We start from the raw sequence: 16,889 nt of genomic DNA, 5'->3' as shown, positions 1-16,889 counted from the left end.
CAAGTCGATGCAGTCGTGTATTGGTTTCCAGCTATTGATGTTTCCTTGTTCCGCTAAACGTCGATCATAGCATAAGAGATGATTTGGCAGAGTTACCCCTGCACGGATCCCCGTTTTGGAAAAGGCGGACAATTCTGACGCTTTGGTACCACCGATTACAGTGCAGTGCTAAGTAGTCTAAGTTGTCACTACTCGAGTACCTAATCATAGTTTCGTTTCTTCTTTACAGGTTTGCTCATGTTTGTTGCGCTAATGGCCCGGCAGGCCACGCAGATCATCAAGGATTAAGGAAGATAAGCTTTGAGATTTCTTTTTCTGGATTTGCATTGCTTACGCTCATTGGTTCGCGACCAGAAACAGAATATCTTTCACGATAAATCTTTAGTTCCCAGATGCGTGGAACCAATGGGTTTTGTTAAGCCTCTTGAATTTCCTTTTTCAAATAGACCGCTTGAATGTGAGAGCACCGAGTAATTAGGTCATCACCGCAATTATCTATTCTCAGCAAAAGAATTGTTATCGGTCCCGAGTTAGTCATCGTCTATCGAGTGATGGATGTTTGGACATTGCTCAGGTAAAGCATCCCTTTCATTTTAAATATTGCCACAAACAAATACGATGTGTATTTGACAGAAGGTTAGTCTTGTGTCGGAATTGAACAGTTTCCAAAGAATGGTTACTGGCATGTGATGGATGTTACGGGGATTTTGTTCAGTACAGCTTCTGTTCGATAAGTCGACAAGGCAAGCTCTACGTTCCACAAATCACCGCTGGTATTATGGTGAGGTTGCATGATGCTAAATGATGCGAGTTGTATCAAATATTTCTCATTAATTTTTGAAACAGACAGATCTTTGAAACCCCCACCCCCAAAAACGGCATGTTTTGACCCTCTTCGCAATACGAAACAAATGAATTTTTAACGACCGATTATATTTTTTCAATCTAGGAGATACCGCTTGGAGAATGAATTAATAAATCTGCTTCGCCACATCGAATTTCTGCGGGCTATATTCGTGATGGTTAACATATTTCAATTTGGAGGCTGGAATTTGCCCTGTACTGGGACAAGTGAGTTTACCAGTACACTACGAAAGAAAAGTATCGCGGCACTCTCTAGGTGCCCAGGCGGCATAACTTGTAGGTGATTGATTGTTTGTTTCAAAGCCACATGCAACGTTCTACAGCCTACAGATTTGTTTATGAGTTTTTACTTGCCTTGATTTAGTTAAAACCTCAGCCGAAAATCCTTTCTCGAGTCAGCCTTAGGGCTGGTCCGAAGAGTTTAAGATTTGGCTTGAACTACACAGATCTCCAAGCTTGGCAACCATGATTAGGATGCAAATGTACAAGGAGTAAGGCAAAAACAGAGGAAGCGAAACTTAGTGTCCAGGCTAGGGTCCCACCGTCACTTTATCGATTAGCGGTTTGTGCTAAAGGCAGACTTCCACCGGAAAGATCGCACTTCGATGATTTATGTTAGTATGCGAGTAGAACTTCAAGCGCGTGTCAAAAATCTAATGGTGAAATATTTCCGGAGACGGCGGGACTCGGATTGCCGGTGAGCAACACGTCAATGTCGGACCCAGGATGAGTGACTGAGGGTTGATCGGTATGGTTGATTGGTTCCATACATGTCATTTGAGAGCGTTCTCGACCCGATGGATTGATGGCGGACTGAATTACGAACTTTACATTCTTATGCTGCCTATCCTACCGCTCTCCCGTGCAGCCTTGTTCTGTTGGTTAAAAGTGTAACTCCTAGCTAAACTTTGAGTCAAAATTCACAACCAATGATGACTCGATTATTCACAAGAGGTGGCTTTAAAACCACGGTTCTGCCGGTAATAGAATATATATTTTCTAGGCTGGATGGGGTTTCGGCAAGATTCACGCTATGCATACGATGGTATCCGAACTATGCGAGACTGCTCTGACAGCCGCACTAGTTGGGTACTAGACTGATAATCAACAACCGACACTCCAGCCATCCTCATAAAACTTTCCCGTTGATCTGAGTAACGACCAAATTGATCGAGGTGAGCTCATGAATCTCACACACAGACTAATGCACACTTTGCTTTTCTGTGAACCTTCTTCCATCACCTTTTCAGTGCTGATTAAGGCCGACGTTCTACTGTGCACATGTATTGTCTATTTTCACTGGTTTACCGACAATCGAGTTCCCAAGGACTGATATTGAGAATCCAAGATATTGGCGTGAACCATTGATGTATTCATGCATTCATGATGGCTGCAGGTACACGCTGTCAAACACGGCTCAAAGTCAGAGTCTATAGGAAAGCCATCTCATCATAATAAGAGTTTATTTTGATACTCGGAATTCACAGAGATATGCGGAAGAATTCATCACACAATAGGCTGCAAGTCCAGAGCAAAGTCACTCCCGAGAATCGTCTCATCATAATCAGCATAATATGGCTTTGCGAACAGACAGAAAGTTCCCGAAGAATGCATCATGCGACAAGCTGCAGGTTCATTGAGAAGACGCTCTTGCAAAGTTGATAACCATCTCATAATAACGAGTCTCATATGATATTGCAAGCAGATAGAAGGCTCAGGAAAGATGTTTCCTAGTATGTGATAGTTCATCATAGCCAAGTAGGTGATCATGATCGCTAGTACAGTAGTATAGAAGTCCCCAATGTGTCAAATCGATACAGATGAAGCTAGAATTGTGATTTGCATGCTTAGGTGTCATCTCAACTCAGGTGCAGCGAGAATTGATTTGCATACCTACTTACGTGTCATATCCTGACACAGGTGAGGCTGAAATTGTGGTTTGCACGCATAAGTTTTTATGTATAACTTCGAGGATCTTGATGATAAACACGCAAGAATTGTCCTGTGTGCAGGCAACACTCGAGACAGGCATCATGCTATATAAGACCTAACTGCACGTGAGATTGACATCAACATGGAAGGGAAGCTCTAAGGCATCATTAGCATCAGATACTCTAATATCAAATGTATGATTCATCAATTTGCCCGAGAGCAAGTTCACCACGATAATATGCCAATCTTACATAAATGTCTGAGAAAGCTTTCTTGGTGTACTCAGCCGCCGTCATTATTGCTCGCATTCGAACTTTACTATCAAAAGCGCTGTGAATTTTGGCACGGACTTGATCGATATTCGCAAAAGATTGTTCCACATTTTCCTTCAGCACGGAAAGATTTCTACACAGCCTCAACAGCCTGATTGAAAGACAGCCGATACAAATACCCTGTGTTTTGGTCAAGAGGCTATAGTTTCTCGTCAGCATCTTGCGTATATATTTCAGCGAGACCCTTGCTTACATTCCCGTTTCTATTCCCTGTGTGTAATTCTTTTTGCGGACATTTTGGAAAAATTATCTTTCCATTTTGGGAAACATCCAAGCGCAGTCTAAGGTCGTAATTCTCGTTTGGGTGGTAACGGAAATTGAATACGAAATTTTGAAACGAAATCCCGACTCTCGGACACGACTGAGTAATAATCGGCAAAAGCATTTATCTCTCTGTGGCTTGAGCCTCTTCATTTTGTATGATCGAAGTGGCAATTCAGTACGATTAGTTTGTTTTCTAGAAGGATTGAATTTAATTCTGGGGAAATATTGAGGCTTATGCTAAGTCAATTTTGAATCTCAAAAATTGTTTTTGTGAAGAAAGCTACGTTCGAATTTAGTTCGATGGCATGGACTGCTTGGAAGTGGGCAGCAATGTGAACTCATAACCTATTAATCTCTCAATCGCAAGGACAATCCCGTTTTCTTGAAGTGATTTCTTTCAATCGTAAAGAAAAATCCCGCAGTATTGCTACAAATAATCTGCCAAGGGAAAACTGCAGACCAACATGTGCTGGTGGTGTGGTTCACAAAGTTCTATTTTCGGCCGAACATTGTGGAGGAAGCAAATTCATGGAATTCAGTTGCAAGGCCACTGTTTAGCGGGATCAAATAAACCGGAGTTCTAAACGAATTTTCAATGTTCCCTTAATCCCGGACTCAGAGTTGATAGTTAGTGGATTATGCCGCCAACTGACACCATGGTTATCTTTCTCACGAACTGACAGATGTCAAGTCAGGAACTCACATCGTGGCACATCATGTCCCAGCTCATGTTCGCTCACTGACATGTCAAACCTGTCAATGTAAGAGGTTGCGAGGTATCTTAGTCATTCTTTTTGAAACGCGGAGTTGCGAGGGGTATCAAAGACCAGGGCTTCTTCTAGCGAGGAATTGTCGACCTATCCCTTTTGAAAACTTCGAGGTCATCCTGGAAATGTGTTGAATCTAGGTCGATGCCGAAGGACTCATCATTGTGATACTTGGGGATGCGAGCATTTCACGGATGTTTCTTTTACTCGGGAAACATTTTGAATGGGATCCGGACTCCAGTTGTGAGAGAGATATGAGGGGAAGCACCGATGCGGTGACGAGTGGAATGGTACAGTGTCCACATTGATATAGTCAGATAGCCAAGCTCATGTAAAACGTTGACATCTGTCAAAATAATACATTCTTGTACAAATCTTATTTTCTTTCATTTCTAGAGTTATTGCCAGGTGCATCTAATATACAGTCAACATGGGGAATAATCAATCACAACAAGCTACAACAGCGCCGTCGCTGGCAACGATGGCTCAATCTACGGCAAGACTTTCTTCCTCGCGGCAAATGACCATGAGTACTATAGCGTCGCCTATACCAGCCATCTCCCCCACATCTCCTAATGGAACATTCACACAGTCGACATCTTTAAGATCAGTTTCTACAGAGCAAATAATGTCAGCAATTACACAAGCCGCTGCTCCAGCTGCCGCGCAACCTCAAGGAACAGTAACAATAGAGGTCACCACAACACAGGCAGCTGCTCCAGCTGCAGTTGAGCCTCAAGCAACGACAACGATAGAGATAACCACAACAGAAACCGTCACCGCACAATCACAAATGACTTCCTCAAGTATACCAAGCGAGCCCTCCACTTCCAGCACCAGCACAGATAAAGGAACAACAGGAACAGCCAAACAAGCAGGGCTAAACTCACCCTCTGAAGACAAACCACCTGCCGCATCTCCGGCTCTGCAAGGCGCACAACTAGATCCAATGAAACCTTCAATTACCCAACCAAAGGTCGGACCTTTCTCTCCCGTCGCAGCAATTCTTGGAGGGATCCCGAATAAAAACGTCGATGTACCGATTACAGTTGTGTTTCTGATATTGTTTATTGTGGGAGCTGCATCACATTTCATCAGACATGAAATTAACTCGAAGAGGGGACATAAGTTTGTTATCTCGGACATGATTTTTGATTTCTGTATGGTTAGGAATGTAAGTTGTAAAATACGAATGTCGCTCAATGGGCATCAAGTGAATTGAGTGCTGACTTACGAATAGGTGACTTGTATCATGAGAATTGTGTGGGCATTTCGTCCGGAGAATAATAGTATTGTTGTTGCAGCTTTGATTTTTGAAAATGCCGGGTAAGTAATCTTACCATTTCCAAACCAATTATGGAATTTCAGTACTGATGAACAAACAGAGTCGTCGTTCTCTTCGCCGTAAACGTAATTTTCACCCAACGAATCCTCCGCGCTACCCATCCAAATATCGGCTGGAATCCCATCGTCTCGAAAGCTTTCCTCGCGATCTTGATATCCGTCCCCTTTATCATATTCTGGAACATCATCTCTCTCACCATCAGTTTTTTCACTCTCAATCCTCGCTCTCTTGAAACAACGAAGAACCTCCTCTTATTTGGTTCATGCTGGACACTTTTTCTTTCGCTGTTCCCAGCTATCTTTGTCACTCTTGCTACCGCAATTCCATCTTCTACTCCTGTCGAAAAATTCGGCGCCGGCAGATTTAGAATGAAGCCGATAGTTCTTATGCTCGCTACTGCACTTCTAGTCACTGGAGCAATTACACGTCTTCTAGGAGCTGTGATTGAGAAACCAATCAGTGCACCTAGTCATCTATTTAGCAAACCCGTTTTCTATACTACTGGATTTATGCTTGAGATTATAGTTGTGTATGGATATCTATTTTTACGTGTGGATTTGAGATTCTGGGTTCCAAATGGAACAGGTGGTCCTACTGCTCAAGGAAGCGCAGGATCATATACCGTGAAATCGGAGGATGATGAAGAGAAACTCGTTGATGGATCGGGAGATGAGGGAAAATTACGCCCACGCTCAAGTCTATATGAGAAATTGTATGGGAATGTCGTGATAGGATTGGATACTAATATTCCTATATCTTCAGCTGAGAAGGTATCTGCAGCAATTGCAGATTTAAGTATGAGTACTAGGGGAGAGATTTTCGGAACACAGGTTGAGAGTCCAAGTGAGGATGTAGTGTTGTATGCTTTCAGGGTTGGAGGATCTGAAGATGGAATGCCCACGAGACCACCGCGTGCTACTTCTTGGGCGGAAAAATCAGGAGGTGTAGGGGCTAATGTTGAAGAGTTTATGTGAGAATTAGATGAGTGGAATGTGTGTGGTTTGCAAATATCAGGTGGGGTTTAAATTTTCTAAAAGTAACGGCGGGACCGATTTCAATTGTAATTTTAGTTTTATTACATAGGCTCATGCTTATAATTTACAAGCTCTAAGAGAACGTAACTTGATATTCAAAATGCATGCACCACTATGAGAATACTTCACTCGACAATATTTTCATAAATAACAAAACTGGAATACACACATACACAATCTATTTAAATCATAAACGACGCGATGGTCATCAAAGGTCCACAAGCAGGAGCTCTCCAAAGCTTCGGAAATGGGTTCCAAAAACATAGAAATCTCTCCTCTCCAATACTAGTCGTAGATTCCAAAATGACGCCCTATCCTTCGCTCCTATGGTACGATTGTCCACTTCTAGAACTTCAACTTCCAAGTCTTCCAAGTTCTGACCCTTCCTCGCAACACTTGAAACGAGCAGGCAATCAACCGACCGCATTACACTCGCCACCTACCTATCCTGACATCGATGATAAATCTCGGACATTATCCGACACCGATCAACCAACTCCATTACTATCGCTGCCTGGCTATCCGGACACCGACGAAAGCTCTCAGGCATATTTTGAGGTCTATCAAGTGAAACATGAGCTTGAAGGATGCATCGAGACTGAGATAGAACTTGACGGGGTTTGATATTCACGCAGTTCCGAGAAAATCGTCGAGTTGGCTTATCGAGCACAGGCAGTGCACTGCATTACCATTAAACCGGCATAGCAATGTGTGAGAGAACTGGTAGGCTTGACCACAATGAATATATGAAACTGTGCCAGATGTTAAATTTCTAGTTTTGTGGCTATGTATCTGGCAACTTGTCTTTCTTCTCCATCACAGTGAGTCTCATGTTCAGATCTACTGCAGTATCCAGCCAGTACAATGACACATGAATGAAATGCAACAAAGTTTCCATAATCCTGGCTCTGCAACCAGCCTAATCATACTATTCCACGCAATGACACATTACAAAAGATAAATCACAAGATATCAAACCAAACTGAACAAGACGTGCTAGGAACACCATTCTTGTTTCCCTGTCTTATCTAATTTCACTTAATTATTGAAACTATCAACAAATTGCTTGAACTCCTTTGCCACAGATTCCGGCGCCTCAATAGCATGCCAATGTCCCATCCCTGGAAGAACCCTAACACATTTCTTCTGTGCAGTCACACCCGCTTCATCATGAATCATTTTACACCCCTCATACGAAGCCGTCTTATCTTCACTACCAGCTAGGATCATCATCGGTACGTCAATTTTAGCATAATCCGGTCTACTAGCCGAAGCAATAACTTCACATGATGATATGTAGCCCTGGGTACTAGTCCCGAGGATCAAACTCCTGATAAAAGCTTTCTGGGTAGACGAAGCTTGAGCGCCTGTAGCAGCCTCTGGTATCGAATTGGCGAGCGGTTCAAGCCCATCTAGCACAATCAGTAACCTGTTTTAACCTCCAATTCCAAAACAAGAAAACTCTCATACCTTTCCTAATCGTTTCAATCCTCTTCTCAAAAACCTCTGTTAAAACTGGACTTGGCACCACCGGTCCTATCAAAACCAACCCCTCAACTCTTTGTGCATATCGAATAGCAAGCTCACACGCAATAATCCCACCCATCGAGTGGCCCACCACCCAGACTTTTCCCTCAACTGCTGTTTCGGAAAGTGCATCGAGAAGTGCAATTGCATCATCGACAATCGACGCTACAGTTTGTGGGGAATTCGAATCGCCGAGAGAAGATAATCCGGATCCGGGCGTGTCGAGAGCAATACATGTTGAGACACTAGAGAGGGAGGGAATAACAGTATGGTAGAAAGTAGACGAGGAACCCAGCCCGTGGATGAAGAGTGTAGTTACCGGGTTCTGGAGATTTTCAGTTTGCGGGATGAGGGTGTAGAAGATTGATTTTTGGTTTAAGGTGATGAAGGGCATGATGGAGGTGCAGAATCGGATTTATTTCAAACAACTTTCGAGATGTTTCTTTTTATTAGATGGAGTTGTTTATTTTGTGCTGAACGGAGTTCTTTCCATGCCCATCTATAGCTTCAAGCGGATAGAGATGCGGCCCACATGTCGGGGAGATAGCCGCACGTGATTTGAGAAGATATCTCATCAGAAATCAACCGCAATGTACTCGTAGTCTCGATCTGCTTGACTGTGCTGAAATGACAAGTAAATAAGACTCGTTTTTTCATTGTATTTGATGTTCGAAATCTATAAACACGTGATAATGATACTTTATTCGCTACAAATGACCCTTTGCCCAGTATGCAATGACAGTTGTCTGATAAGAATACATACATATCCACGCATTCTCACTTCTTGCGAGTCATTGACGAAAATCGGATAGGTCGTCACTCTCATGCTTGCTTCCATTCCCAAAATACAAACTTGTTGGTTCAAGACAAACACACCGGACGTCCGTTGGGGTAGAATCCTCTACCCTGTACGGCACAGGAATTCACATCTCCGTTTCCCATCCTAGTACGGTGAAGAAGGAATGGAAGGGAAAATATACGAGGGAGCCAGTAACTATTGTTGCCTACAACTTTTACGCCTTTTGGACAAGGACAGCAAGATGTACCATAAATGGACGTGTGCCTGTCGGATAGCTGATCGGGTCGGATAAGGTTCTATAGGTAATCTACCGCTCGTGTCGTTATCCGCTCTGTATCAATTTTGTGCGGGAACTATCAGCCGATTCGATTGGTGCAACAAATTGATATGTATTGATATGTCAATGGGTCATTCTTATTCCTTTCGAGTAAAGAAAATTATATTGTAAAGTAATAAGTAACAGAGAAAGAAATTGTAGTGTACAATCATTGATACAAGGGGAATCCAAATTAAGAACTCATCGCAGGAGTTCCGCACATCGATGAATAATTTCCTCCGACCATACTGGCCATCTTGGTCCTTTTCAGGTCTTCAATCTTGATCTTATCTCTATATATGAAAGTTGAGGGATAACGAGTTGGCAGCTGCGAAGATTAATTAACATATTAATTAGAAAGGAAAGAGGCCGACATACCTGGAGTAACACCTCTGCTTGACGAATCCCCAAATGTTCCGCAATATATTTCAGTCGTCCTCTTAGCCATAATCGTTGAGAACTAGTCGCGAAATCAGATGCCGCCGCTGCAAACACTGGCCATATAGCCCACACGCCCGTTACACCCTTGCCACTTATTTTGCTATCGTTGCCACAAGGGAAATATGAGTTGTCGGATAGGGGAAATTCGGCATCTGGTGCTTTCCAGCCGAAGAAAAATGGGATGCTAGACACGATATCCTCAATTAATACACTTGCTTGACGCGAAACTTTCACGTATTCCGGTGTGAGTTTGTAATCGAGGTCGGCAGTGATCCATGCGGTGCATCGTAGAATAGTGGTTAGGATGAATAATCTCGAGGCGCGTACAATATTATGCGTAGTAGCCATCCACAGCTCGCCGTATACATCAACTCTTCCTGGATAACAAGCTGTGAATTCCAGGTCTTTCTCCACTGTATCATCAACCCAAGCCGCCACTTTGGGTGTCCATTCTTCAGGAAGATTAGAATACCAGTCGACGTATTCTTTTTCGATACGTTCTGCTTTCTTCATGTGGTTGAGTACCTTCTCGATGTTTTCTGTGGTATGTCCTTCAAGGGCACAGATCCTGTGGGTTTCTGCGCGTAAGTCTGCAACTTTGAGATTGAGCACTGATACGTCATGTTGTACTTTATCCTCTGATGCAAAAGATGTCCACCAGTCGATGCCTTCCTCAACATCCTTCGAACGGCTGATACACTCGATAGTCTACAAACAATTAGCTATGTTTCATTCGTTGATATCAAAAAATTACCATATGCGTTCTGACTGCATCAAATAAAGAGCGTCCGATCTTTGTATCGAGCTGGCTTTTGCCTCGAGCTTTCACTAGTGCTACAGCTCCATTGATATGAGACTCCCATCCACTTATGGACATAGAATGAGAGCTTATTTGCTAGTCCCAGAGTAAGCATTGTGTATGAAGGAATACCAAGATCTAAAGCCATTTTACCTCGTAGAAGGACAACAAGAACACCGCTGCCAAGGTTGCATCTTCCTTTGCTTTATGTACATCTTGTAGATCGTTGTTGATTTGATTTAAAGCCGTTACATATTGCCTATCAGCTAGAGGTAGGAGCTTTCTAGCATTTGGTTGATTCGCGAAAGCCACGAGTGCTACGGCATTTAAAGCAAGCACAAGTGAGGTTTCTCTTGAGCTGCCATATACGAGTGGTATGAGGAAATCGAGATTTCCTTTGGCCGTGTGTCCTCGTGGAAGAAGAACAAAATTAGACAAGAAGAAGCAAGTGGCTTGTTGATCGATCGGGGGCGAGAATTCACGAGGGATAACAGTTTTGGGTGACCAGGGCAGCTCATTCTCGATCTCTGAGACTGGTGATATCGGCATGGTTGGTTCCGCTGAACCATAATCAGCGTATGAAGATATATAAAATAAGTTTGTGGTTGTATCGTTAATGGAATCGCTAGTTCTGTAAATGATTCCATTGTCCGAGGTATTCATTCTCCTTTTCGTCGGTCGGTCATTTCTACTTTGGCCAAATTGGTAGCTATGTGAGTCTACTGTGAAAGTTGGAACAGTAGTATCGAAAGACGTTGAAGACTTTCGCTTGGTGGCTTTGGTTTGATCTCTAAGTTTGAGCTCAAACTCATCGCGATAGCCTATTATTGTGATTATTAATGACAGATAGATCATGTGTACTGGAACAACACCATACCAGGACATTCTCGTTTTGACTTGTGACATCTCATACATGAAGGCTTACCCTCATCGCACTGAAATAATGATTAGAAACTAATGCTCCATACTTTGATGCTGGTTTGTCGAAGCGAGAAAACATACCTTGATCCGCCTCGCTCTACATAAGTAGCATCCTTTCGATGGTTTTCCCGTGTTGACCATGACGAGATCGTCCAAAATTCTGAACCTGGACTTGAATAGCTGTCGAAATTTCACCGGTCGCAATGATTCCCCTTTGCGGTGCAAATATGATGCGAGGTAATGGCAGTTAGTTAATAAATAGGTTTGATAATTGTATTGCGAGCTGATGTGCTGCAACTGCCAAGAGTCTAATCTCTTTCAAGATAATCACATCAGTTGTTTCGCCCTGCCCGTGAATAGAAAAAGTGTGGCAGTTCTTCAAAAGATGCTTTGATGATTTTCCGCATAAACATACAAGGTTACGGGCAAGAAATGACAGACGAATATCAGTAAGGCGGTTACCATAAGCCAACCACACGAGATCTCAACCTCATATGAGACAGAAGCGTGGTCCCTCAACGACATCATCCAATGATAAAGTTAACCCTTATCTGTCTGAAGACTTGTTTCGAATCGTAAGATGTTTCAAATTTTGGCAAATTTTGCTCTTAAGCCAGATGAAGACCAACGCCCGGACCTTTGCAGAACATTGGAACATCATTAGAATTTCTAGAATGATGAGAGAGTTGACAATAGTTGACCTTGAAGTAAAAATGAATCTTCTTCAACGCCCGAAACACCAGGGAAATCTGGGCTAGTCGATGACAGAGTTGATGATAGTGGCTATGAAAGAGTTGGAACTAAATATCACATAAACATAAACCCAGAATTCTATTTGGAAGTCCCTAAAATGTGACAACTATGCCTCCAGAGAAACACTCCTGAAGTGATTGGAAGGGTTAACTTCGATCCTTCTCGCACGGGTTGTGACTTTGGATGGAACGACAACAGAACACACATCGTCAATGCAGCCAGCCATCACGTGAAAACTGTTAACCATTTCTCAAAATTTCCAAGTTGCTTGTTCCATATCTTTTGCTTAGAAGGAATGGCCGTATAGCATTGAGCAGACTTTACTCGAGTGCAATATCTACCGTGCTGATGGAAAACACATTGGAGGAACGCCAAGATATCTGGAAGTAAGAAGATGAAATTCGAATCATAATTTGAGGCATATTGGTGATTCATGTAGCAAGATACGCAAGTATTACGATATTGGGAATGATGAAGTTAAATTCCATGACATCCTTGGAGTTTTCAAACTCAAACTGATTGATCCTCTGAAAAAGTAACATGATTCGAGCAACAGGAATAGGCAATTTAGTGCAATCACGTGCGCCTTGGCAGACTTTCCCCACTCTGAATCATGTTCCTCCTCAATGATTTGTTTACATTTTCTTGATATTCAAATCCATTTTGCTATTGACCATACTTAGGCAGAGCGTTGGTTAATGCCAATCGAGTTTCAACTATTCCCCAACAATATTATCACGTACCGCGATGGATATCCCTTCCACTTCAGAAGTTTCAAGCACTCTGTCGTCTTCAAATGTAGGTCAGGTAAATGTAACCAACGCTCGTCGAGCCCCGAAGTCTAGACAGGGTTGTCAAAGATGCAAGACCAAACGTGTAAGACTCGCTTGTCAGGAACATAATAACTCGAGTAATGACATGGAGGTAGTTGAAATGTGATGAGAAGAAGCCGCATTGCCTTCAATGCGTCAAAAGAAAAGCAGAGTGTTGCTATGCTTCACAACGACTAGTTTGGTCGACGAAGCATGAGAAGATTCTTGTTGAGAATAATGATAGACCACTACCATCTTCAGCGAAAGCTCTGAAGAGACAGTTGGAGCTCGGTTTGAAATCTTCCGTGGATCAAATGCCCGGCAGAGGAGTGACGGAATCCAATACGAAAGAAGATGATGCAGAAATTACTGATCATGCCAAATCTTGCGAAGGAAGCCAAAATGGATCTGTACAGAGCCCTGAGACTACGGTTAGGAGACTATCCACTCCAAATTTCACTGACAGTCTTTCCGCCATTCGGTATCAACTGAGTAACTCGACTGTACCTGAGTTTCTCGTTCATCTCCCAACCATGCTCGTGGAATATTATTTCGGGTATATTTGTGTAATATTCTCCTCGTTTGACGGTATTTTTAATCCTTTTCGGTCTACCGTCGGCCAACTCTGGGACGACTCAGCACCGATATACTACGCTATTCAGAGCATGGCCGCTGCTTATCTTTCATATGACTTCCCACGCATGTCCGTTGTCGGAGCACAAATGCAACGAGAGACATTTAAGTGCTTATATCAATCGAATCGTGCTGGGGTTGAATCTCGTGATAATATCGACAAGACTCTCTTGACTGTGCTTTTGGTTGGTCAAACTACAGCATGGCACAATCCTCGAGATTTAGGTCTAGCACATCTGAAGACAGCCAAGAGATTGTACAAGCAACGCCTATCACGACAAGGCGCGAACCCAGATCACAAAATGCGCCGACAAAATGAGTTTTTCCAGCAATGTATTTTGTACTGGGATCTGTTGGCTGGATTTGTTGAAGATGAAGAAAATATCGCCATGCTAGAGGAGGACAGTATGCTAGTAGAAAGTGCCACCGCTCCAAGTACAGACCACCAAATATTTCCTCATCCCTGGACTGGAGTAGCGCCGAAGATTCAGCGGTTATTCGCTCAAGTCGGAAGGTTGATTCGATCTTATCGAAAGTCAACATTCAATACAATTCCAAACATTGCTCTCGGTGAACCCTTCTTTGATTTCAATTCCATACCTCTCCCACCAACTGTCTTTGCTAGCGTTGAGTGGACTCACAGGGCACGGCATTTGGAAGAAAAACTACTGGCAGTAAATTTACCAACCGAAACCGAACTTGTCGATGCCGGTGACGAGAATACACCCGTTAGCCAGTACATCTTGCTAGCGGAAGCATATCGATGTGCAGCTCTCCTGGAGATATATCGTGTATTTCCTTCAATCTACTTAAATCGACAGCCTGACTCTCAAGAGATACTATCCTTGCCAGTTTCGCATTCTGTTGAAGAATTTTTGATATCGCTTGCGTTACATGTAACATCTCTTCTCGAGAAAATACCGTCAACATCTGGTACTCGATGTCTTCAGCCTATTGTCATGATCGTTGCTGCAAGTGAGCTTAAATTCTCTACAGCATCAATGAACGCATTTTCTATCGATACACCTTTCGGAGCAAACCAATTCGAGGGACCTGGTTACAGACATGGTTCCACCTTGAGTAGTGCAGCAATTTCCAGTAGCATCACTAATTTTGAAGTGGATATTGCGGCAGCTCGTCGGTTCATTATTACTCGTTTTCAAGAGTTCAAACTATCTTTACCTGCGAAGCCCATGACGAAAGCGTTAATACTGATAGAAGAGACTTGGGCAAGGGCCGATATTGGACAAGAAGTATTCTGGAGTACGTTACCTCATTTTTTCACAAAGATTGTGACAACTTCACCCTTATACCTTTTAGATTTGACTTGGTGTTATGTAGTTTACTCACCGTTGAAGTTTTTACTAACTCATGTTGTGTGTAGTGGATGTGATGTCAGAAATGAATCTGGAATGCATATATGGCTAAATCATTTCATTTAAGTTACTCTCACACACGGAAATACAAGAACTGCATCAATCATCATTTAAAGGACCAGGATAATATTTAGCGATGTTATTATATTTTTCGTACGTTCTATATGTCCCTAGAATTTTATCGTCTATAACCGGACGAGATACTCCTGCAAAGAACCAACAATTCATGATACATGACTCCATCGACTTCAGATCCACACGATATTACTACTTTACTTTCCACCACCATTGAGCTGAAGAATTTGTCCTACATAATGTTAGTCACACGAATAATTGTTGTTCATAATAGACCTTACCATTGACCCATTCAGATTCAGGGCCTGCCAAGAATGATACAACTCTTCCGATATCTTGTGGAACACCGACACGTCCAAGTGAGCATACGGAAGCAAGTCCCTTATCAATGATATCTACATCCATGCCCTCAAATCCACCTGGAACGTAATGCCATGCATTTCTATTTTTATGTTAGCGTTATTCCTTGGTATGAGGCTTTGGAAGAACTTACTGCTCGTACATATCGGTTTTGATTCCACCGGGAGCAATACCGTTGCATGTGATCTTCTTTTTACCACAGTCCTTGGCGAAAGATCTAACGAAACCTTCGACGGCCGCCTTACTTCCAGCGTACAAAGCATGGTTTGGTACACCAGACATATTGGCAGCGATAGAAGACATCAAAACAATTCTTCCGTATTCCTCGAGGTGGATAAGAGCTTGTTGAGCGACAAAGAATTGAGCTCTGGTGTTAAGGCCGAAAACTCTGTCGTAATCCTCTTCGGTAACATCTTCCTCCTCCTTGAATATTTCGGTACCCGAATTGCTCATAACAATATTGAGCTTACCGAAATGTGCCTTAGCCTCCTCGAACAAACGTCTGACTTCTGGGACCTTGGAGACATCGGCTTTGATAGCAAATCCCTTGCTACCGAGTGCCTCAATTTCCTTGACAACCTTTTCAGCTGGTCCAGCAGAGTTGGCGTAATTGATAACAACGCTTGCACCACGGGCAGCGAGCTCAAGAGCGATACCTCGACCAATTCCACGACCGGAGCCTGTTACGAGGGCGACCTTTCCCTCAAGGGTCTTGAATGGTGCTGGTGATGCAGACATTATGTTTTTATAGATATCTAACGTAACGTAAGAATGGGTATACGATATGAAAGTACAACAGGTGCAAGAAAGATTATACAGCAATATAAAGCGTGGAACGAGAAATGAAGTTGTATATTGGAATGGGCAATGAACATCTTATATCACTGGACAAACCCGGCCACGACAGCTCCTCGGACCTCTCGGTCTTCGGGCGTACATAAGAACGCGGCGAGGCTTTAGAGGCTTCCATTCCATCCATAGGCAGTGCTCGTGCAGTTTGAAATTCTTGTGTATACTGACACCCATGCAATTCCGATGCGATGAATCGCTGATGAGAATAAGAAAAGTACGAATTACAGATCATCACTATTACCCGATATGGTATCAACAACAGGCAGGGCCCAATAACTCGCGAACTCCAAACAATCATAACTCTACAATATACAAATTCCCCAATTTATATCTATGACAATTGTTGATAATATGTTTCAACAATTCTCCGCACGGCAATGCACGGATTTTGGGAGTAGGATCAAGTGTAGTCCGCTCACTCACTAGGATAGCCAGGTAAGCGAAGGCTTTGCAAGCTGAAGGTCTGATCATTTACCAATCATATAACTAATGAAGACTTGATGCTTTCTTCCTCGAGAAGTTCTATTCTACTTTCAGGTTTTTAATCATCTGATCTAAATCCCATTAGGTTTGGTGAACGGGAAATATTTCCCAATTAATACGAGAAATTGTCAAAGTTGTTGGGCGATACTATTACATGCATTGAGTGAGGGCCGCTTTGGCTAGGCTATTGACTACGATCTTTAG

At 42.8% G+C, this 16,889-nt stretch overlaps 5 protein-coding genes across 5 annotated transcripts; 2 read left to right on the top strand and 3 right to left on the bottom strand.

Moving 5' to 3' along the window:
• Positions 1-4,589: 4,589 nt before the first annotated feature.
• Positions 4,590-6,478, top strand: EAE98_010695 (uncharacterized protein; the record flags this gene model as incomplete). Its single annotated transcript, XM_038958316.1, has 3 exons — positions 4,590-5,333; positions 5,400-5,485; positions 5,545-6,478. 3 exons carry the CDS (start codon positions 4,590-4,592, stop codon positions 6,476-6,478), a joined length of 1,764 nt encoding a protein of 587 aa, XP_038805322.1.
• Positions 6,479-7,552: 1,074 nt separating this feature from the next.
• On the bottom strand, positions 7,553-8,658 carry EAE98_010694 (uncharacterized protein). The gene is made up of 2 exons (XM_038958315.1): positions 8,009-8,658; positions 7,553-7,950 (listed from the first exon to the last, which is right to left on the bottom strand). Exons 1-2 carry the CDS (start codon positions 8,457-8,459, stop codon positions 7,577-7,579), a joined length of 825 nt encoding a protein of 274 aa, XP_038805321.1. The 5' UTR covers positions 8,460-8,658; the 3' UTR covers positions 7,553-7,576.
• A 684-nt stretch (positions 8,659-9,342) lies between these two features.
• EAE98_010693 (uncharacterized protein) lies at positions 9,343-11,685 on the bottom strand. The gene is made up of 6 exons (XM_038958314.1): positions 11,423-11,685; positions 11,298-11,355; positions 10,574-11,241; positions 10,376-10,516; positions 9,559-10,329; positions 9,343-9,508 (listed from the first exon to the last, which is right to left on the bottom strand). Exons 1-6 carry the CDS (start codon positions 11,480-11,482, stop codon positions 9,374-9,376), a joined length of 1,833 nt encoding a protein of 610 aa, XP_038805320.1. The 5' UTR covers positions 11,483-11,685; the 3' UTR covers positions 9,343-9,373.
• A 1,088-nt stretch (positions 11,686-12,773) lies between these two features.
• EAE98_010692 (uncharacterized protein) lies at positions 12,774-14,967 on the top strand (the record flags this gene model as incomplete). The annotated part of the gene is made up of 3 exons (XM_038958313.1): positions 12,774-12,970; positions 13,023-14,802; positions 14,924-14,967. The coding sequence occupies exons 1-3, from the start codon at positions 12,842-12,844 to the stop codon at positions 14,965-14,967; spliced, it is 1,953 nt and encodes a 650-aa protein (XP_038805319.1). The 5' UTR covers positions 12,774-12,841.
• A 220-nt stretch (positions 14,968-15,187) lies between these two features.
• Positions 15,188-16,088, bottom strand: EAE98_010691 (uncharacterized protein; the record flags this gene model as incomplete). The annotated part of the gene is made up of 3 exons (XM_038958312.1): positions 15,188-15,222; positions 15,272-15,432; positions 15,484-16,088. The coding sequence occupies 3 exons, from the start codon at positions 16,086-16,088 to the stop codon at positions 15,188-15,190; spliced, it is 801 nt and encodes a 266-aa protein (XP_038805318.1).
• Between the last annotated feature and the right edge of the window lie 801 nt (positions 16,089-16,889).

Source organism: Botrytis deweyae, assembly GCF_014898535.1.
Source record: "Botrytis deweyae strain B1 chromosome Unknown BDEW_039, whole genome shotgun sequence".
Lineage (NCBI taxonomy): Eukaryota > Fungi > Ascomycota > Leotiomycetes > Helotiales > Sclerotiniaceae > Botrytis > Botrytis deweyae.
Note: the sequence above shows the minus strand (reverse complement) of the source record. Positions and strands in the feature narration are given on the sequence as shown.

What these genes read in the sequence shown, in the direction of transcription:
- EAE98_010694 (XM_038958315.1), bottom strand. Translation starts at nt 8,459, where the DNA reads ATGCCCTTCATCACCTTAAACCAAAAATCAATCTTCTACACCCTCATC. An exon ending in GATTGAAACGATTAGGAAAG is followed by an intron (nt 7,951 to 8,008) that starts GTATGAGAGTTT and finishes TGATTGTGCTAG; the next exon opens with ATGGGCTTGAACCGCTCGCC.
- EAE98_010693 (XM_038958314.1), bottom strand. Translation starts at nt 11,482, where the DNA reads ATGGTCAACACGGGAAAACCATCGAAAGGATGCTACTTATGTAGAGCG. An exon ending in GTCAAAACGAGAATGTCCTG is followed by an intron (nt 11,242 to 11,297) that starts GTATGGTGTTGT and finishes TCACAATAATAG; the next exon opens with GCTATCGCGATGAGTTTGAG. An exon ending in TCTTGTTGTCCTTCTACGAG is followed by an intron (nt 10,517 to 10,573) that starts GTAAAATGGCTT and finishes CTCTGGGACTAG; the next exon opens with CAAATAAGCTCTCATTCTAT.